Source organism: Hoplias malabaricus, chromosome 2 (genome assembly GCF_029633855.1).
Source record: "Hoplias malabaricus isolate fHopMal1 chromosome 2, fHopMal1.hap1, whole genome shotgun sequence".
NCBI classification, from domain to species: Eukaryota; Metazoa; Chordata; class Actinopteri; order Characiformes; family Erythrinidae; genus Hoplias; species Hoplias malabaricus.
In genome coordinates, this window is record NC_089801.1 from 70,458,329 (window position 1) to 70,481,077 (window position 22,749).

Genomic DNA, 22,749 nt, shown 5'->3' on the forward strand with positions numbered 1-22,749 from the left:
ACCACACTGAGGACCTTACTATTTCATACCTATGCATAACCAGGAACACATCATTTCCTGTGGAGAACCAATAAATATCAAAACAATCACTTAATAGCAATGCTTATATTGTTAATGCTAATTACTTCCAACAGTGCTATGTATTTGTCGTCTTATGTAGCTCCAGTGCTAACAAGACAACATCTATTAACTTATTTTCACTGTCAAATTAAAAAAAATGTATCTCCTAAAATAGTAGCTTTACAGGAGAGATGGAGAAAAAAACAACTTCTTAACCTTCAATGGAAGACATTTTAAAAAGTTTTTTTGCAAGTAATTCTGGAGCATTTCTATTCGTGCATTTTCACACAACAATGTAGTAAACTAAAATCCACAATAATGGAGATACATGTTTTTAACTGGACAATGACAATATATTGCACCTCCTATTATATAGTTTTACAAGGATCCTTTCAGTAAAGAACCTAGGAAGAGAGCTATAGAGCTCCCACCCCTGACTGACCATCTGACTGCAATGCAATGGTCAAGCTAGGACCCTTAGAAACAGTCATAGACATCTTTTTTCATGAAAGTAGTCCCACCCATTGGTGGAGTGTCTCAACATGATTGTTACAGTGGTTGATCTACCATACTAGGCCTTCAGTCTAGCTCCTGAGGTTCTAACCAATAAGAGGAGTTTAACAGGCTTCTATTAAAGCAAATGGAGACCCAGTGGGTTCCCCACTTTTAAGACTGGTGACCAAACAAATCCCATTCAACTTGAATAAGGAATTTGTTTGGGATTGGAACACAGTATCAAGTTCTAAGCTGAATAGTGTTGTTGTAGCTGATGCTAATGCTAATGCTAAGTTTGCTGCACAAACTAAAACCTCTTACTAATCTCATTTTGAAATCATCAACATACTAAGTGCTTTACAATTTACTCATTAGGCTTAAGAGGATTTTTTGAAATGTATAAAATGATGGTTAAAGTAGGAACTGTTTGGTAGTCAGTTAGTGACTAGATGGAACACTACGTAACATTTTACCCTAAAATTACAGCTTCAAATTCATTAGGATGCTCCACTGACCTGTAATAGGCAGAACAGGGCCTCTGCTGTTGTTATTCAGCACCGAAGAACCTGCACTATGTAACTTTTGGAGGAGGTTAGGAAACCAGCCCCCCTCCCTATTGCTAAAATTGATTTCAGTACAGTGCTGTAAACATGTATTACACTTGGGGAGCCCCAGGAAGGGGCAGAAAAACAACAACAACAACAACAACTAAATGTACATTTAATAATAATAATAATAATAATATATCAGTATTTATAAATGCAGCACTGTAACACTGCAGCAGTTGTAACTACTCCACACAGCCATGTGCCATAATGTCCTTCATAAGCGTTGAGTTGAAAGGGTAATTGCAGCCACTGCATACGAATAATGACAAGCCAGATTTCATGGTGCCATCAAAGAGGAGTCAAGCATGGCCTCTGGACAGACAGCAGAATTCCTATTGATGTCTCAAACCTAAGCATTCATCGTCACCTTCTAATAAAGCCGTTGAAGCTAATGCCCTAGGCTCCCCATTCAATATGCATGTAAACCAATTACAACGCCGCTGACAAGTGAGGGCCCTCTCATTCGTTAATTCTGCAGCGAGCCCTCGCTTTGTCATTAATTCTCAAACAAGGGCTTTCTCTGGGCATAGGGTTCTCAAAGGATATACAGCCTCAGCCAAGCAAAACAAAGCCAAAGTAAGAGGCTCAAGGAGCCCTTTACAGTGCCATAACCATACTCTCAAATTAACAAGGTTCATTGTGAGGGTTCCGGAGGTATGCTACAATAGAACCTATGTGGCTTCTCAAAAGAACCTTAGCCAGTGTTTGTGAGACATATGAGATCTTAAACTTGGGTCAGTGTCTGTGGGGTGTGTTGGGTTTTCTCCTCGTGCGGTACGTTGATTAGCTGTACTAGTTGTATGCCATCAAATCCTTACAGAAATGTCCCAGCATTAAGTGTCAAAGTCTTCTCTGAACAGTCAAAGCTGTTACTGCTGGAAAGGGGCTTATAAATACCCTTGGCTGTAGTGAAAATGTTGGATGAGCATGTGTCCGCGGGTGTCCTTTTGGCCACGTCGTGTATATGCGCCGCATACATCGTTTACAGAAATGGTGCCTGTCTATTGAGACAAGCTTTAGTGGTTCCTTTATGGCACTGCTCCAGAGAAACCCATGGAGTGAATGCCTGCAGGTGACTGTGGGTGAGTTGTGTAGGTGCTGGAGTAGCTCCTCCATTTACTGAGAGCCTCTCTTTTCTGCAGCGGAGCTCTATATGGTGAAGGTACAGCCTCGAGGGAGCCAGGGCTAGTAATTCATCGCTACTGCAGATGTGCACGCAGTCAGGCAGCATTGATTGTGCGCTCCTCTGAAACTCCCGCTGCAGAGTCTCCAGAGCAATGAAGACCAGCCAAAGGCAGGTCTTTACCCTAACGCTGGAGGTTGTCTGTGGTCTGTTTTTATTTGTTTATTTATTTTATGTAGCACAAAAACTCCTGCATGCTTGTCTGCTTGATTTTCATCAACAAGATACCATGGGTTAAAACATTGCTATGCCTTTGATTATCAAACCTTTTTATTTTCCTCTCTGAGAGGAAACTGGGTCTCTGAGAAACGCCCCAAAGAAGAATCGGTTGCTTAGTCAACACAGAAAAACGTAGCAGAAATGTGATTAAAAAGTATGTATAATACCTCTCAAGAAAGTACCAAGAAAATACAGATGCCTATCATGTGATAACCCACCCTTATGTTATATTCTCTTATGTTACTTAATGTAGTTCAAACATCAGTATGTGAAATGCAAATAATAATAATAATAATTCAAGAAATCACTGATATGTAAATTCCCTTTGTTTTGTATTTAGAAAAAAACATTACACAGCTTTAACCTTATGGGTTTTTTTTATCTTTACCTTTAGCTTCATGTTTCTTAAAACGACATTAGCAGCACAATCAAAAATATAAGCGGAGACAGCGCATGTTTCAACCTTAACTCTGCACAAAATCATCACTTGATTCAGGAGAACCCTGTGTAAATAAAAAGCAAGTACAAAAATCACAACTGAATGCCCATGACCTTTGAATGCCACTGATTTCTCTGGGCTCAAGCTTATCTGGAATGGACCGACGCACAGTAGAAATGCGATCTGACAAGTCAATCTTTCGGTTTGCTTATGAAAATAAAATTTGCCAAAAAAATGACACTGACTGTCTGGATTTTTTTTAGCAGTGTTCAATTTAAAACCCATGTTCTGTCTGTATATGGGGTAATTCTGTTCAAGCCGCATTAACACAGACACACACGGCAATTCAAGTTTGAAGAGTGTAATTTTACTAGCTAACAGCAACTAGCTTTTGCCACATTTATTTAATTTAAAGTACCTGGCAGATGCTTTTTTCCAAAGATGACTAAGCATGGAGTTGAAACTTGACCCTCTAATCAATGGAACGTTTATATATCTTTCCACTTACTCCAGATTCAGTCAATCAGCCAAGACATGTTCCAAATTTTGTTGCTTTTATCCAGCATCGGAACTAGAAATCTAAAGTTGTTTGTTGGAGGAGGAAGAATTCAGAATAACACTGTCTTCTAAAATGGCTGACTGCTGCATTTAGTTACACAGTTAGGTTTTCTTCCTTCTTACAGTTCACAATCAGTTATACTGTGACCTACACCACATCATTAAGACTGGCTCATTTTAATGAAGACCTGGATGAGATTCAACAGGGCTGAGAAAAGTACACTGTACAGTACACTAAACTTCGACATAATGCATGTTGTAGCTCATTGACTATATACACAAGGTAGGTGAAAAATGTCACCAATTTTTTTTAAGAGTGTGTTGTCATACTCAAACACACAAACACTGATGTGAACCAAGCGCTTACCTTCTAAGCTAACCCACATTTACACACTAACAGTCCAAACACATCCCGTTCTCATCTTCCCTTAGCAACTGTCCTATTTTCAACATGAAATATTCACAGAAATGATTGTATTTCATGCACATAGTCAGTGTCCATGTGATTCGTCTTCAGTCGTCATTAGGAAAAGCCTCCACAGAACTGTGGTGAAATCTTACAAACTAGACCACATTGTTTTTTTCCTCCTAGTCTCTCTACTGTCGCCCTGAATAAACCATTTGCCCAAGTGTACTTGCCATGCATTAATATTGCTCTCTGAAAAATAATAATCTGTTTATAGTGGCAAGAGTTACAAATGAACAGATCTCCCACTGTCAAAACAACACAGGTTAGTGTTCATGCTTCACCGAGCAATGACAGAAAGGGAAAAGAAAAGGAGGATACATGACGGAGAAAAGTAAAAGCAAGGGAAACAAGACTGTAATCATTTCTCTGAGGAGGTAAAGAGAAAAAGCATGCAGACTTCTCAGTGGAACATCTTTCACTTTGCAGCACTTGGGGGGAAGGGAGTGTCCAAGTGAAAAACTAGCACAACTAGCATGACTAGCATAATGCTAACATGTTATTTATGAATATATTTATTTTTGCTTGGATAATTATACTTATTTCTTTACACAGCCCTCCGACTCTGTTCTAAATATCTCCAAAGAGGAAAGAGGTTAAAAAATAATGAAAAAAAAAAAGAAAAAATAACAGGAAGAGCCAAGAGATGCAGAGGCACCTCCAGGGGAGGAAAAAAAGGGGAAAAATCCAAACCAAATTAAGCTATACCCAAAGAAAAAACAAAAAGTAAAAAAATCTTTAGGTTTCGTTCTCATGCATGAGTCAGGCTTTTGTCAAGTCTTTGTTGTTTTTGAGGGAAGAAAAAAAAAAAAACAGGAAAAAAGACAGAAAAAATACCTTCATCTTCGCCACCCTCATTATTGGTGAAATCATCGCCTTGACTGTATGTGTTGGCTCCTACTGTCAACAACAGGAGAAAAATACACAGGGGATAAATGAGGAACAGACTTTAAAAACATCAGTTTTTGAAAAAAAAAAAAAAAAGCCAAAAAACAGAATTGAAAATTATAAATTATTTAATATAATTTTGGTGTGACGGCACAAAAAGAAAAAAAAAAGGCCTGCAGTTATTGCAAAATATCAAGGGTTTAAAAATAAGTGGGAATAAGAAATAAAGTCCTTCAATCTAAGCACAATCGGGGTCCCAAGTGACACGCCTGTCCTCAGCATCCCTTTAATTAAAACGCTCCTTGTCACTTTTTAAAATAAAGGAACATTCTCTGTTTATTCTCTGCATGAAACCTGAGCTACAGTTGGACAGATGTGTGATGAAACATCATAAATATTCACTCAAATGTTCATGAGGCTTCAGTGAATCATGTTTTGATACTGCTGCCAAGTCATTTTGTATTTATGGCAATTCAGAAATATGGACAATGACACAGGAGCGAACCAGCAAGCAACCTTGACGTGCCTAGAAAAATAATCTGGATGCTATGTTCATGATGTTGGCACGTTAAAGCAGAAAACAAGAAATGTAGCAACAAGCCTTACTACAATCCTTTAAATAAACAACACTGCTTCTGTGAATATGAAAAACGCAGCAATAGCTACATACCCGCTTGTGACAAAATCAATTCCATTCTTTGGGCGACTGCAGTTCAGTTCAGCATCTCACTGTGAAGAGTTTACTCCTGCTTTGTATTTTAAACTGAAACACTTTAAAAAAAATGTGATATTTAATAATATTTAAAGTGAAATATTCAGTGTGTCCAAAGGGAAATAGTGTCAACATCCTGGTATGTGCTCTATATACACATTTTATGTAAAATATGTTTTAATAGAGCAGCATGTAAATGTTCAAATTTAAAACGGTATTTTAAATACCATTTTAAAAAGCTGTAGGTAAATATTAACCTTCAAATGTCCCAGTGATATCTATATTTCAAAAAAAGAAATATGTTTGGAGTTCACTCTTGTTTGTCATGTCCCTATTTACATTTGTATGTGTCTCCAGCTCACAGCAGTTTTAGCTCCGCCCTTTCACAAAGAAGGTATAAGGAGTGTTTCACGTCATGAATAACAATGAGATTATATTTTTAAGTCATTTCGGAGCCTTTCTATTGGGGCCCATTCTTTGTGTAAAAGACAAATGCTGTTTACAAACTCATTCTAAATGAGAACTAGAGGCAGGAGAATACCCATGTAAAGATAAGTCATGATCATTTTTGGTGCATGAACTTCAGGGGACTAACAATACGCAATAGAAATGTAGGTTATGGCTCCTTCAGTGCCGAGTGTCACTCAGACTGACCTGGAGGAAGTTCACTCAACTTCAGGCCCTGGAGTCTGAGCACGGCCAAAGCTATTATCAAAAATTCTATCAGGGGAAAGTGGATTTTTTTTTTTCTTGTTGCCTCTCATTTGTTAAGAAAAAAAAGAAGAAGAAGAAACAAAAAGCCTCATGGTCAATACATGCATTACGGCAAATTGCTGTGAAATCAATTACTGTGAATTCCGTCCTTTCAGCATTGTGTTGACTCAAACGCCCATTTGCATCAACAACAGAATCACAGAACGAAAGGGGACAGCGGTGGAGGGAGATGTAGATTCTAATGTGAGTGGAACATGAAGTCTGCTGTTGTTTTTCTCCCCCCCTGTGCTGCCCCTCTCTCACTGGACAACAGGGACAGGGGCTGGACAGTCATGCCATCTGAGTCACAACTGCCCATGAGGAGTGCTTCACAGTTGACTGCCCTTTTGCTGTTCTTCCAGCTTGTTGTTTTTGTCATTCTGCTGGACCTCACGTCTCATTCCATGCCATCGAATGGGTAGAACTGAGTCTTTAGCACTGACAAACAAGATGGCAACGGTAAATCATTTTACAATTACCCTCCAATGTGTTCTAGCATGGTGTGGTTACCAGAACAGGGGTTTGAACCCTAATCTTCTGTGTGAAGGGCAGAGGAACTACCCACTGCATCAATCATAATTGAACGTTTGTGTTCACAGTGGGTGGACCCTAACTGAATTCACTCATTATTATAAGGGGTGTTGCAGGAATAAAATACATTTGCTTCACATGTAAACCACCTTTAAGAGCCAACAACTGGAAAAAAAATAATTAGACACCTGAGTCATTTGTAGTCCTAAATTTAAAAAAAAAAAAAATAAATTAAATCAGCCTAGTCATGAAATACTTCTTCGCATGAGGACTTTTAAGATCTAAGTCAGCCTTGATTGCTTCTCCTCTCCTCAAGCATTCTCTATTTATAGCCTACTTAGCCCTCAGTTGGGAGTCAATAACTAATAAAGCTAATGATTAGGTAATAATTTACATTTACAAATTATATGTTGCATAAGATTGCTATTAGGCACCATCAGAAAAAAATGCCCCGTGCAAGTATCATGTTGTTTGGAACAGTGTGTAAATGTCCTTTCAAAAGGTACAGAAGGGGTCCAGTTGTGTACCTTAAAGGTGGATTACATTCCCTCCTCTAGAAGGACAGTACCCTTTCGTAATAGAACGGTTTTAAATAGAAAATTAAATAGACGTCTGGAGCTGAAGTGGGATTAAATCCAGTGGGCGTAAATTCAACTGAAGAAAAAATAAAATATAAAATAAACCAGGGTCCAATTACATTCCCCAAATAAAAGTTCCAAGACCTAACCTTAAGGGTACCACCACCACAGTTACTGTTTTCCTGAGAATGTGTAGGGAGTGTTTTAGAACGGATGATTCCAAGTTGTTAATCATGTTGATTGGTTGATTGAGACAAAATGCTGCAGCAAGGGTACTAATGTGTACAGGAAAGCGAGAGAATATTACTCCCACTGTAGCATCATTGCACTGCCTGAATCTTTTAGAGCTCATTGTAAGATTCTTTTAATTGGTTTTTGTGGACACAGATGCCCGGTTGTACAGGCAGACCAACCGTCTCCACAGAAAAGTAGGAATGTTCTAGAGCAGCTGCACATAATCCTAAGGTCATCAAGACCAATGGCAAGCATCAGCTAGAGTGGTATAAAGTCCCTCAGCGACAGGCTGTGGTAGAACTGAAACCATTCCAGTTGGAGTGGAATGCTCCAACATCTAGTGTAAATTAAATCAGTGCAGAGGGACCCAATGTTAAACATGAATAATAACAGTGTTGGTGAAATTAGCATATGGCCTGGTTTGACAGTCCTGGGCTTTGATGAATAAGGGCCATTGTGTGGACCACTGCCTCCAGGCTGATCCCAAGTCAGTGATGCTGACAGCTTCGTGATGAATGGCATGTGTTAGCATGTGCTAGGCCAGGGCTGTGACATCATCAGGCAGAGACAGACAGATGAGTCAGTAAGTGAGATGGCAGGGCTGGCGCTGGTGTCGATACGCATTTGAGAAGCACAGCTTACTTCAGGCGGCACATGAATTGATCTGGTTCTAATCGATCAGAGGCGGCCATTTGTTCTTGTTGATAATTAATGCGAGCTGGCAGCGTGTTACAGGGCAGCATCAGTCTGTGGCTTCTAGAACCCCTCAGTGCCACCAAAGAAACTAAATGCTTTGGGAGAGCAAGCAGTTTTTACAATGACAACATGTAGTGACTGGAATGACATGCATGTTTTTATCATTTATTTGTTTATTTATTTATTTATTTTCCGTGTCTGAAATGTAGCCAATGACGTCACAAAACATAGTTTCTAACGAGAAACCACAACAATGGTGAAAACAACATTAAGCATTGCATCATGTTAATAAAGGCGCTATTAAGGGTTCTTTGAGCAATGCCATAGAAAAAACAATTTTGTTTCAGTAAAGAACCAAGTTTATTTAGGAGATGTGAGAGTGGGAAGAGCCTTTGAAAGGCTTCTTCTATGGCATCAGTCAAAGAACCTTTTGTAGCATCTTTATTTGTAAGAGTATGTTGTTGTTGTTGTAGTTGTTTTTGGGACTGAACATAGCTCTGTGTTTCAGACTATGGTAGTTTTACATTCTTCGTTGCCCTATGCAGCTCTTGCAGGAGTTTATCAACTACCTCAAGGAGCCTCAAGGTAATTTTATGTGCTGCCGTTGTGATTCGGATAAAAACAAACGTGATCTCTGCTGTAGCTTGGAGATTTTACAAAATGGCTAGTTTTTGCTGGAGGTCTGCGGTTCAACGTGAATGACAAGCCTCTCAGGCCAATCAGCACTCTGCAATGCTGATACGTCGTGGTTTAGTCTCTACTTGGCTCGCTTGGAACCAAGAGTGAGCAAGGATTAAAAAAAGTACCTGGTTCCAGATTTTCTTAATGTAAAAGCAAAAGCTGTGTGGAGTAGATATCATGCAGTGGAAAAGCACCTTTCTATGCTAAATTTGACTGAATAAAACTGAGAAAACTTGTCCTCAGAACAAGGGTTCTGCACTTTTGCACACACTGATATTTAAAAAGTAAATATATAGTGCATTGTTTGCATACAGGGAAAACCAAACCTGCAAATATGTAGTAAAGGTCTAAAGCAAGGCTGTCACACATTTACTACAAGCTCATGGGCCATGTTCAAATCATCTGGCATGCCTGTCATGTTTTATCATGTATTTACACACTTTATATACATATTTATAGACGAAACAGCTTTTATGTTTTGAGTAGTTAAATATAGCATTGCTGTATTCCTAAGTGACTCAAGGTCGAGGTCCTGGTCTAAATTGGAGCTGTAAAATGACTATGAAAACTGTAAAACTTTGAAATGTGGAATGTGCCTTTATCATTATTTCACAGCTGCACAAAGAAATTTGCAACCCCATGAAAGTCAACACACACACACACACACACACACACACACAGGGAGCAGTGGGTAGCCACCTCAGCTTCTGAAAAGCAGTTGTTGTTAGTTGCTTTGCTCAAGGGCATTTCAGCCATGGGTTTTGTGGGAAAAGAAAGTGCTGTTGCTTTATCCCATGCTGTAGAGAACTTTTTATAATCATACACAAAATAAGATGTAAAATATCCTATGCCATTAGAGCTTTACACTCTCTTCCTACCTGCAGCCATCAAAATTTCTGTTGAATCCTACACCTCAACACTAAGGTTGCTGTGCCCGTTTATGGTCCAATCAGCAACCAGCTATTTCTTAACAACTACTGGTTACTCTTTGAGCCCATTACAGGAGCACTCAAACCACCCACTGTATCACTAGATCTTCACAGGGGTGATCAAGTAGGCACGTCCTCTTGTTGGTGTTTTGCTGAATTAAGCCCATGACACCTCCAGAAGGCTCAACAGTGAAGTCTGGCGTCCTAGACCCACCCCACTCAAAGTTACAGTCTTACCTTACACTTTACCATCAACAACCATAAATCCACACTGGCCTCCCTGGTGACTAAGGCTGTACCTAGCTCCACTGGCACCGTTAATGCATGCTTAGTGCCACAAGTTCCATGTGAACTTTACGTGCTACATCACCATCCACCACAACCGAAAATCTACTGTGCATTTCTCCAAGTAATCTGTGTTCTCCTTCAATCAAATTTTATTTATATAGTGCTTTTCACAACAGAAAGTTGTCACAAAGCAACTTTACAGAGATCCAGGTCCAAGCCTCCTATGAGCAAGCCAGGGGCAACAGTGTCAAGGAAAAACTCCTTCAGCACACGAGGAAGAAACCTTGGAAGTAACCAAGACTCATACGGGGGAACTCATCCTCCTCAGGTCGACACAGGAGAGTACAACAGGGAACAGAACATAAGTAAAAGTGAACTGTTGATAGATAAATGGGTTATAGTAATGTGTATGTAGCATATCAGTGATATATGTGTCTGATGGAGGAGGAAGTGGTCAGTGACTCTGTGGGAGGTTAAAGTAGGTGCAGAGTTAATTTGAAATAAAACAGCATGGCCAAGCATAATACTGTAGGTGAGACAAGGCCAGGATCTTGTACAGGACACACAGGGTCAGGGGCTGGATCAGGGCAACACCTGGAGAGCAGCAGGACATCTCAAAGCATGAGAGAGATAGGAGTAAAAAATCAGACAAAGGGAAAAACAAAAATAAAATGTTAGTAGGTTCATGGTAAAGTGCGGGCAAAATTGTCCTGTTAAAAAAAAAGCTTCCACGGGTCAGGCAAGAAAACCCAGCAACAGACAGCGGGTTGGCGGTTACGCGAAAACTAACTAAATAAGCTGTAGCTCTGGTAGTATGACAGTGTTAATACAAAGTAGTGATAATATGAAAACCTGCTTGAACACTAATAGACAAAGAGTAACCTGAAACTGAGTGATTAACCAAAAGCTTGTTTGAAAAGGTAGCTTTTTAATCTAGATTTAAAGACTGAGAGTGTGTCTAAGCTTGAACAGTAATCGAAGGCTATTCCAGAGTTGAGGAGCTTTGTGAGAAAAGGCTCTTCCTTCTGCAGTGTTTTTCTTAATGTGAGGAACTAAGAGTAGACGGGCATCCTGTGAACGAAGTGTACGCAACAGGTGATAAGGTATGAGAAGTTCAGTAAACCAAAATGGCCTAAACCATTTAGAGATTTATAAGCTAAGAGGAGTATTTTATAGTCAATGCGAAATTTTACGGGTAGCCAGTGTACGGACGAGAGAACTGGATTTATATGATCGAATTTTCCAGCTCTAGTGAGGACACTGGCTGCTGCATTTTGAACTAACTGAAGCTTGTGTAAGGCTTTGCACAAGCTCCCTGCCAGGAGTGCATTACAGTAGACTAGACGTGAAGTTATAAAAGCATGCACTAGTTTTTCTGCATCTTTTAAGGATGAAATATGGCGAATTTTGGCAATATTGCTAAGTGGAAGAAGGCAGTTTTGACTGTAAACTTACCCACAACCACTGACTAGATATCTAGTCAGACTGTTTCTGATATCTCTTTCACAGCTGCCCTTAGTTTCCGGCTCCTGATGCAGAACTGCAGGAACGTGGCGACTTGGCTACAAATCCCCTAACACCATTCTCCACTAGTCTTACATGTGCCTGCCACCCACATTCCCTAACCTCAGCCGCCATGTCTGAGTACTTCAGCTTCTTCCTTTCGAATGCTTCATCTACTGCATCCTCAAATGGATCTGTTTTCTTTCAGAGTAGAGCACCATGTCTGGCCTCAGTGTAGTTAACACAGTGCACTCTGGGACCTGCAGATTTTTTCCTATGTCCACCAGCAATTTCCAATCTCATGCTTCACCCCATCTACAAATATTTGTAGCCTGCGCACATTCTTGAAAACATTCCCCCTCACACACAAACCTAACTATTTTATTACTACTTCCATTCATCAGTGCATTAACTTCTAGCTGTTTGCTGTTCAACAAACATGCTAAAACCCTTAGCAAAACTTTATATGACTTGCCTCCATCGCCCACAAATCTTGCCAGGAAATATTCTGCTTCTCTAGATTTTGCCATCAAAGCCACTGGCCTTGTTTTGCCTGTGACACTGCTGTTGCGCACCGTGCCTCCTCTTCCTGATCATGAATAAAACTAGACATCATTTGCCTTCTCTCTGGTCATGTGGCCTTACTAAAAGCATTCATCAAATCACCTGATCCGAGGCCTGCTCTTCCGCATTGTACTTAGCCAATCACATCCATTAGTTCTAATGAGGTCCTGGCTACCTGCACAGCCACTTTCGGATTCCACTTCCTTCCTGCATTTGTGATGGGCGACGCTGCTTTTACCACTGCATATTTCGATCCTGACAAAACCAAGAAAAAAGTTAATAATAATTCTAAAATCCAAAACATCTCATTATGTAAAAAGGTTCATGAAATGCCAGATAAACTTTTCATCAAAAGACAGATGCAGTAACTTAATTAATTATAATTAGTGTCATTACTATTTAATAATTTGTTACTGAATATTTTTAAGAGAGAAAAAAATGTCCAGTGTCAGTCTGCACTGCTTTAAGAAGAAAATGACCCATATAATGATCATATGACAAGCAATGAACTGAACTGAATGACAGCGCGTGTGTGTTTGCACACGTGTGTGTGTGTGCGCATGTGCATGAGGACAGTCCCCACATGGCCGATCCCCAGCTGTGTGCTGCAGATTGGGCTGCTCTCTTTGCTTGACCTGGCCTGCGGTCATCTCTGCCCCGCCTGAGCCCACATGCCACTAGCTGTCCGTCAGAGTGGAGATCCAGCAGCCTCCATGAGGCCGAATAATCACTATAACACATTCCCCTGCCACTGAGAGTGCCTCCAGCTCCCAGACAAAAAATCTCTAACAGATACTGCACCATTGCTTTAAAAAACTACACATTATTACAAAAAAAAAAAAAAAATAATCATTTTTGTGATCTGCCTGAAGGGGCACTTCAGGATTCTGTCTGGCCTCTTCACCTGAGTCTCTCCAATCACAGCACAGGACCCTCATTCACGTCAGAGTGCAAAATTAATTAAACTGAGCAAAACAAACACAGCGAGCACATAGACCTAAGAGTAATGATATAGAACCAAGCTAAAGTGAACAAAAACGGGACATTCTCCTCCTCACTCCTGGGTGCCTTGCGCTTGAAAGTAAACAGATGCTTGTTCTCAGCGGGGGCTGAAACCGCTCATTCTGAACAGGGCTGTTTAGACCAGGTAAGAGAAGCAATGTGTTGTGTGATCCTCATGTTATTTTAACCGAAGCATGTCACAGGTTTATTCTGCCCTGTTCTGTTGTGTACAGGTGCACTGGAAATTTAGATTTTTTTTATCAAATGACAGGTTTTGTGGATTTGCTAAAAGAGAAGTATATTGACATGTCCTCTATGGGCACTTTCAGGACACAACCTTTAGAGAGCAAGTGTAACACACTGAAAAATGATATAAAACATAAAAAATAAATCAACCAACACCTATTGATGTGACCATAAAATAAAGACTTTGCATTTGTTTAAAAATGAAGAACAGAGCAGTACGCCATGTTGTGTCTCCAGGGTCCTGGGGTTGTGGGTTCAGACCCTGCACCGTGACACTGTCTGTGAGACGTTGGGTGTGTTCTCCTCATGTCGGCTTCTTTTTCCAGTGTCCAAAAACACACGTCGGTAGGTGGACTGGCTACTCAAAAGTGTCCAAATGTGTGAGTGTGCCTCGCCCTGTTAAGGACTCCAGGGTTTGTCTGAATGAATGAATGAATGAATCATAAGCCTAGATTCTAAGGGGTTAATTCTTCTCTCTTCATTATGTTACACTTCCAGCACCAGGCCATATTTTATGCACGCATTTGATGTATGAAATAATGATATATGGGGATTCATTATTTCTGTGGTCATCAATAATGCAGCATCATGAGAAGCAGGATGACACTGGACCGGAACACCTTGCACTTCAAAGCATATCATTAGGCAGCTGCTCAAAATGACCACAGCCCTAATACAGGATACAGGTAACGTATGGAATGTGCAATACACAGCTCTCATAAGTGACTACTATGGATATCCTAACCCTGTTTTAAATCAGAATCAAGTGTGGAGACACAGTCCAGCCAGGTACATTAAAAATGAAGAGTTAGAAAAAATATACACATTTGAGCTTGAAGGTCAAGAACCCAGTATCAAAACTTTCATATTTCTATAAGGCTATATGGGTCCCAAAGCAACCCTCATGTTTCACCCAGGCTTGGGACCTGCAATGGACGCAGGGAGAAGTCATCAAACAGAGTGGTCTGTTTGACTTACACAGAGTGGTCAGAGGAGAGGCTTGAACCCAGGCCCACATGGCCCTGGAGATGTACAACAGCAACAACAGCTGTCACACCATATCTGCCATTTTTATTATAATGATAATGTGCTTAAATTACTATACTGAGTGACTATACCATGTGACTGCACATTTAGCTCGACTGAGAAAACACTCCGCTCAATATAAATCAGTTTATTAATCTGCCCTAACTTGAGAAAACACAAATATGCTTATATCCCGAATGTAATTCTAGGGTTCACTTACTCTTTAATCTGTGTGACTGATGGCTATAATCTAAAAGTAATCTGTTAGAAACTCTCACTCTCAGATATTTAGCATTTTTATAAATGAGATTTTCATCTACAGTGGTTCACAGCTGTATACCATTATCATCGCTTACTCTAACACTGAAACAGAGCTAACTGACCAATTCCAGTAGAGCACGTCTTACAGACCGGCGATAAAGCCACCCGTCATCACAGGACATTATAAAACTAAACGTGAAAATATGAACCATTCATTCATTTAGTCATTTTCTGTAACTGTGTCGTCATGTTCAGGGTCACGGTGGGTCCGGAGCCGACACGGAATCATTGAGCGCAAGGTAGGAACACACCCTGGATGACACGCCAACCATCACAGTGCACCATGCACTCACATCTACTTGCAGTTTCGCAAGGAGGAAGAACCCGGAGCGTCTGGAGGAAACCTACACAGACACAGTGAGAACACACCACCCTCCTCACAGACAGTGAGCCAACCCTGGAGCTGTGTGACAGCGACACTACCTGCAGCACCACCATGTCACCCTTCATTATTTAAGTTTTATTTTAATGAACTTTAAAGGTCAGACATTTCAGGGGTAGTTCCTCATGTAACATATTCATTTTCATTTTACATGCTGCCCACACTTTTTCCCCTTTAATTGTTGATCAGAAGGCCACCTAAACCCTACTGCAAAGGAATAATAACAATAATAGTAATAAGAAAATGACCACTGCACAGTATGAGGGCTTAATTACAGATAAAGGAAATGACTGTCCATGTCCGTTCCATATGGAAACCACATCCTCCTTCCATTTGGCCCACCCCACCCTCACAGGGGTCTCCACAATAAGACTGTTTCAACATCCACAAGGAGAGGCTATTATTTGCCAGGGGGGTGAGAGTGCAGTGGTGGTGGAAGGGGGGGGGGCGGTGTCTAGCAGGCTCACTGGAGGTAACAAGCAGTGATTTATCGGGACTGCTGTTTTCCTATTTTCTCTCTCTCTCGTCTCTGTGAATGGCTTGTTTTGAAAGGCCCGATGGAGAACGGATGCTGGAAAAAAAAGTGCTCGCAATTAAAGAGTGGAGAGAAGCCCGCTGTGCCATTGTCTCCTCACCCGGAACGTCCCCCCAGGCCTGAGCCTTTCCTTCTGATTAATTCACAATGAAACGGGACACCACCTCGCTGCGCGGGAAGATAAAGCGCACTAACGGAGCCCTATTTCCAAACGTGGCCGGGAAAATCGAGAGGAGAAATAAATAAGAAAACAAACAAACCAACAACAATAAAATCTAAAATAAGGGAATAATTCCGTACGCTCAAACTCGCGCTGCATTTATGCTGCTCTGCTGGCCCTTGAGTCCCTGCGGCTGTGTACCTCTCCACTGAGAATAAACAAAGAGAAACAGGGTGTAATATTCAGGAGCTGGACCTGGCTGACCGTGCTAGCCCTGTACTCCTGACTTCCTTCTCAAAGGAGACACCGCAATAAAAGGGCATTTTAAATTTGTCTTTATAGAGAGAGAGAGCGAGAGACAGGCCGAGAGACTCTTAGTCTCCTTCTGATCTTGAAGTGCCAGGATGTTTCCACATTACACAGGATTTGAAAAGGGCAGTTTTGAGGGCTAAAGCATGATTGGCAGCTCCGGTCTGAAAGCTAACGGCGAGGAAGGCTTGTCTGCTGCCGTCCCCCCCGTAAGAGGGCCAGAGGTTTAACAAGACATCAGGGACCTCTTACATGCAGCAGGCCGGTGATTGACATATCCATTTACATATACAGTAAACTGTATTTAGCCGGCGCATTGAATTCCTATAAGTGGCAGAACTGCCAGACCACTCGGATATATCTTAACACAACAGAGCTCAGGCTTCAGATCCGTTTCCCAGATCTGTTTCAGGAATTCCATGTCTTGGAAGTCAAGCAGTCAGGCTATGGGAATGCCCAGTGCTTTCTTACAGCTCAGCTACTAACTAAAAAAAAAACACATAGTAACAAACCTTATTATTGCATCATGTGTAAAATTGCCCTTACATACCCCAACACTACCTTTGAGCTTGACCCTACCCTGCTACATCTGTATTAGACGGTCCACTGCCTCAGACATCTACAACTTTCTGTATGCTGGCCAAAGGGGTAATAGGTTTTTCTTCTATCATTTTGCGGGGGCTTATTTGTGTCTGTAGGATCCTAATGACACCACTGGGACAACATGTACACTTCTAAATATAAAGGTGCTACAAAGGGTTTGAGCAAAGCTGTTCCATAAAGAACCATGCTTGTTAAAGGGATTGGTGTGTGTTCTTTTTAAAAGATTATGGGCCCTTCACATGGTTCTTTATGGAACCAAAAGTGGTTCTTCTATAGCATTACTCAAAAAACCTTTTTAACACCTTAATTTTTATAAGTGTAGCTTTATTTTTTATTATAATCATACACAAAATGAGATGTAATCTATCCTATGCCAATCACCCCACCCGCTTCCTACCGGCAGCCACTATTGCTCCAATCCTACAGCTACACCCTAAGGTTGCTGTGGCTGTTTATGACCCAATCAGCAGCCATATTAATACTTTAGGGTTACTCTATCTGCTGTGTCAGTAGAGTACAGTTGAACTCCAACTATACTCTATGCCCAGTGTCCAAAACATGTGCAAACACTTCCTAGGTCCCCTTCTGGAATCTTTAGAAACTCTAATCTGAGATGGCTTCACATTAGACATTGGATCATGGTTGTAACAATTCGACTGCATTTAGCATTGAGCATTAGTGAGGTCCACAACCCAGAGGTGTTGATATTTCATGATATTTGGACATTGAGTGTAGAAATGATCACAGATCCAACTGTCTCCAAATTACAACAGAAGCCAGTTATACATCCTAGTCCAATGAGCTAATGCTATCATTCGTATCAAACCGGTTTCCATTCGGCAGGAACTGTGGCCACTAGGGGGTCTTCGGAACGAGGTTAACTTGATCTTTTGTCACAGAACTTGTTATAAAACATCGTGTATGTGCATTATTAAAGAGAAGTATAAAATGTAGTCATCAAAACTACTATAAAATAAATGTATTAAGTCAATGCTAATAAAAAAAATGCATATATATATATTTAAATTTTTGATATTAAAAAATTAATCTGATTTTATTTAAAAAGAAACACTTCTAAACAGAGATGGAGATTATTCCAAATAAGAAAAGAGCAAAAACAGTGTAATAGCTGTGATTTTGTATCATTCTACAAAAAAAGTTTAAAGATCTTTTAACCTTCGACACTTTGATCAGGCAGTTCTAAAGACCTATATTAAAAATCTGTGATGGTGTCCCAAACCACACACTCCCTGCCTTCAACATAAAGGTCACCAAATGTGATTCTTCTTGGGCAGCATCAGGATGGAGAACTATTGTTCTATAGCATTGCTCAGAGAGTGTAAGTTTTACTTAATGATGTGTGTTTGTGGTTATAATTTGTGTCATCTTGTCACTTCAATCTTCATTAACTGCCCATTGGCTTTTACTGGTATTTCTGTGCAGATCAAAGAAGAATTGTGTTAGAAATGTGACGTAAACTGCACCCTGTCCAGCATTAACCCTTTTCCATCAATGTGGAACTGGTTCTGGTCCCATTTGTGAACCTAATTTGGAACTGTTTGGCACATTTCCACTATCATAAATAGGTTCCAGAACCAGAGAAGCCCATTCCCAGATGGAATAGTAGGTCATTTGGCATGAACCAAGATGTCCATGGGTGTGTTGAACTGAAGAATCTCCGGTGAACAAGGAGCCTTAAATAAATTATCATCAGGCAGTGGAGCTGAACGTGGTCATTTGTAGTGTGTTATGTGGTCCTCAATGTTGCGCTGGGTCAAACCAGATGAGTCTGAAAAAACTTTCCTTTTTGAATTGGGAAAATGGAAAATGTCCTGTTGTCTGATTTCTGATTTGTAAAGAATACCACATGCTCTCTCTCTGTTTTTTTCTGGGGTTATGATTGAGACATGAAGCAATGTCTCTTTTAGGCTACTTTCCTCTGCTGTTCTCACTGTTCACAGGCTCAGAAGTATGGCTCTGGAACCCCACTCTGAAATACTCCAAATTAAACAGACTCTGTATAGTGGATAAACCATCCATCTGTGGCTCTAGCACTGGCGCTAAATTCAGCCGCAGCAATGCTGGAACTGAGCAACCCCACAGCACCCACAGTTGTTGACGTATCCTTGGTTCCATTCATCCAGATCAGGGTCACAGTGGGTCGAGCCTACACAAATTCATTGGTGCCAGGCAGGGAGACGTGCTGGACAGTGCACCAGTCAATCATAGTGTCCAGTACACGTTACTGCACACTATTTCATTTTCCAAAAAAACAAGTTAGGGCTATTGGACACTGGTTGTCTTTTACTCAAAAGTAACTCTGATCAACAGGAGCAACAGTAGCTATAGGTTACTAAAGAAACACAGAATTAAGTACCTTTCTCAAGGGCTCTACAGTTCCAAAGGGCACTGTAGTGTTTCCGACCGTGAAGGCAGTGACCGGCAGCTCTAAGGTTTCCACTCCTATCCCCCACTAGGAATAAACATACATCCCTCAAGTTGCGGGTCAGTAACCCCAAGTACTCAACTATCTACCCACCAATGCTCAGTACGCAGAATCTCCTTTGCAGCCAGAAACACTGGGACATTATTCCTAGTCCTGCTGAGTCACGCAAGCCCTCCAAGAGGGTGAATAATCAAGTCTTTGGCACAACAAGCCTCGTCAAGAGAGTCCTGCCGAGGCAATGTCACGATAATAAGACAGCAGCAGTTTGAAGAGGTGGGCATGGCTGCTTGCCCTCTCCACAAGAATTAACCGGAATCTGTCGGAATTACAGCCCTCGTTCTTTGTAGCCTGATTTTTTTTTCTCCCGATTGTGAGATTATCCCCTTTTCTCTGCTCCTTAATCTAGCTTTCAATCCAGTTCCAGCTAAATTTAGCACTCACAGAGAGGCCCACACTCCAGGCGGGATCATTAGTACAATCACTTCCTAACTCCCGATGACCCCAAATCTCTGGTGGGTTAACGATTACAAGCACAGGTTTAAACTCAGAGGATTAAGGTCACCCACATGCAATTAAAAACTTACAAAGTCACAAGATAAAAACAGTTTTGCACTGTTCAGTGTTAAATGCAGCTTGTGAAAACACTCACTCGGCAAAAACTCTTATTGAAAGCTTTGGTATAGAGTACAGGTCAATAACACACAAACCCAGTAAAAATATATATATATACTGCACGTAAATGGGTTATTTGTGACAGAAACACTTGAGCACCTCAATCATACTCAACAGACTCAAATTCTCCACTATCCGACAGCTAAAATATCACGTCATGTGGTGTGAATATGTGCAATTTCAGAATACATTTGTTACAGCATTAGACAGGATTCATTCGTTGTCCTTTGAATATCAGCACCGGTTGATATTGCCCCAATACCTATCAGCACTGCTATGCCATCTCTACTTAGTGTATTAGTCCTGAGCCAACAAGAGATTTTTCATGCACCATTTTGTTTTTTGTTTTTTTATTGGCTTTAAACTGTAGTGACATTGCAGGTTGAACTGGACCAAAACTGGACCAGGAAGTTAGCAAAAAAAAACAAAAAAAAAACAAATAAAAGTTCCTTCATGTTGGTGTGACTGGTAAGCTAGCTAACCTGCTAACGTTTTTAAACAGACCAAAGTTAGCATCGTTACATCAGAAAATGATATTATTTTGAGAGTGAAGAGCTGCACACTTGTCTGTAGCAGATATGTTTATATCACTAGCACAACTAGTGAAGATGGGTCATTTGTCTGTGACTTTCATTAGCCCAAAAGCTAACGCTGCAGTTAGAGACTAGTTAATTTGTCCAAGGCAAACAGTAAGACAACAGAGTATATAACAAAATTTAATTGTGTATCACACAGTTGATCCTTAAGTATTTAAATTAGATGTATTCATTTTTTTACATTCTGGATATTCAGTTCCATTAACTATGTACTAAAAACTAAGAGATGAATACAAGGCAGTAGCTCTATTAGCAAACTGAAATTGCTGTGAGAACCATTTCAGGAAAAGAGGAAAAGTTCATTTACTACATTTAACAGTTCTGGAAAAAAAATATGGGTTTCTAACACCTACACTTTTCTGAGTTTATTTAAAACTTTAAAAGATTTTTCATGCTCACAAATCTCAAAAAACATTCTCAAATTGATTATAGAGTATACCACAAATTGTGAAAATGTGGCCTCTGACATATCTCTAAAGCATCGTCAGGGAAGTTAAAATGTCAAAAATAATAGTAATAGAAATAACAATAATAATAGTTCTTTAACTAATAAAATAGTCGGACATCTACATTTTCTGTCAGTTTTCACTTAGAAACATAACCTGGACCTGGAGGAAATTGGGTTATGATTTGTAGCCCACTGGTAATCACAGTAAATTTGAGAATTTTTTCAGCAGTGCAGTTTTGGAAAGCCTGGGCAAGTGCATGAGCCCAAACCAAATAAGAGATGTGTTTGACAAAACAAGCGTCCTATGCCACTTTTGAAAGAATGCTCATGATATTTAGCGTTTATGAGCACTTACTTCGCCTGGGCTTCTGCACTGTAGAAAATCAATACGGGTAAAATCTCTTTTGAGAGCCTTGCAGACGCTACTCTCCAGCTCCCTCACCATCCAGGCCAAATGCTTTATTTAAAAAAAAAAAAAAGAAGTTCCAGAGTTCTACAAATTCTTTTTCACCTTCATTTGGAACCTGTATCACTCAGGTCCAGTAGTGTCTCGAATTGGAAGGAAGAAAGTACCCTGGTGTTGCGAACTAACTTCTTTGTTGCAGTGCAATCAATATAACAAACAACAATCTCAGAAAAGGACAAACCCCTGAGAAAGGAAGGTAAAAAAAATTAAAGGGAAAGATTATCTGGTGAAAAATAAGGGGACATACCATCCTCAGTGGGGACGTAGATGTTTAGGTACAGGCAGTCTTCACTTTGGTCCTGCACATAGGTTACCACTGTATCCAAGTTGGCGGTGAACCATACAGGTAACATATCATTGAGCAAAAAGCGGTCTTCCAGAAACTGGGGGCAGACGGCAGCGAACTGAGTGGCATTCCGAATCCCAGGCCAAGACATGGGTGGCTCCGGAGGTTGAAACCTCCTCTCCCCTGTTGGCGGAAGAGCATAGGGAATCCCCAAGTATTGTTCCACAGGTCCCAGAATCTCATTGGGCAGCGCTGTTTTTAAGCCCCTCAGCTTGCCGTAGTTTGTAGTGACTATGGGATGCTGTTGCGCCTGAGCCATGGCTAGCCAGGCCACTACCACCATGATCCTAGAGATTCGGGGTAGGCTGGAAAAGTGCTGGTCCATGGTTGAAGGTATCCATGTGGTTCCTCCTTGCCGTGACATGGTCCAGCTGTAGTTGCTGAGTAGAAGGTGTCTATGGTCCTATACTCCCACCCTCAGAGCCACGATGAGACCCTTCCCTCACACTCTAAAGGGCAGTTGATGGGTAATACACCCTCCAATCAGATCTCTAACACTAAAACCCTCCATTCCAGGACTAGAATACAGGTCTGGATCAGTGCGGCAGAGTCAGTTTTGTCAAGAAATCTACCCCACTCTCCCAGGAATAAAAGGTCCTGTCTTTTCAGGTGTCCTCTGTTGTAACTACTGTCCCCTCTTCACTCCATCGTCAATGCTTTGCCTGGAAGACAAACAACAGAAGAGATTTAAACACTCCTCAATGCTGACGAATGCAACAAAGCTGAAACCCTTACTTAAAGATTTCAAGTCAAAGCAGAAAATAAAACATGCAGACTCGGCACAGCAGGGGCATAGCTTTGTGTGT

At 40.7% G+C, this 22,749-nt stretch overlaps 1 protein-coding gene across 3 annotated transcripts in view; it reads right to left on the minus strand.

The window, feature by feature from the left end:
• nlgn4xa (neuroligin 4 X-linked a) overlaps positions 1-22,749 on the minus strand; it is a 116,054-nt gene that overhangs the window by 82,319 nt on the left and 10,986 nt on the right. The window contains exons 2-3 of one of the 3 annotated variants that reach the window (XM_066661326.1): positions 21,845-22,605; positions 4,866-4,928 (exon numbers count right to left, since the gene is read on the minus strand). In XM_066661326.1, the coding sequence (XP_066517423.1) occupies positions 4,866-4,928; positions 21,845-22,307 (526 nt within the window). In that variant the 5' untranslated portion in view covers positions 22,308-22,605. Of the gene's footprint in view, positions 1-4,865; positions 4,929-21,844; positions 22,606-22,749 lie in introns of those variants that run through there. The other 2 variants (XM_066661324.1, XM_066661325.1) reach the window with 2 other exon arrangements.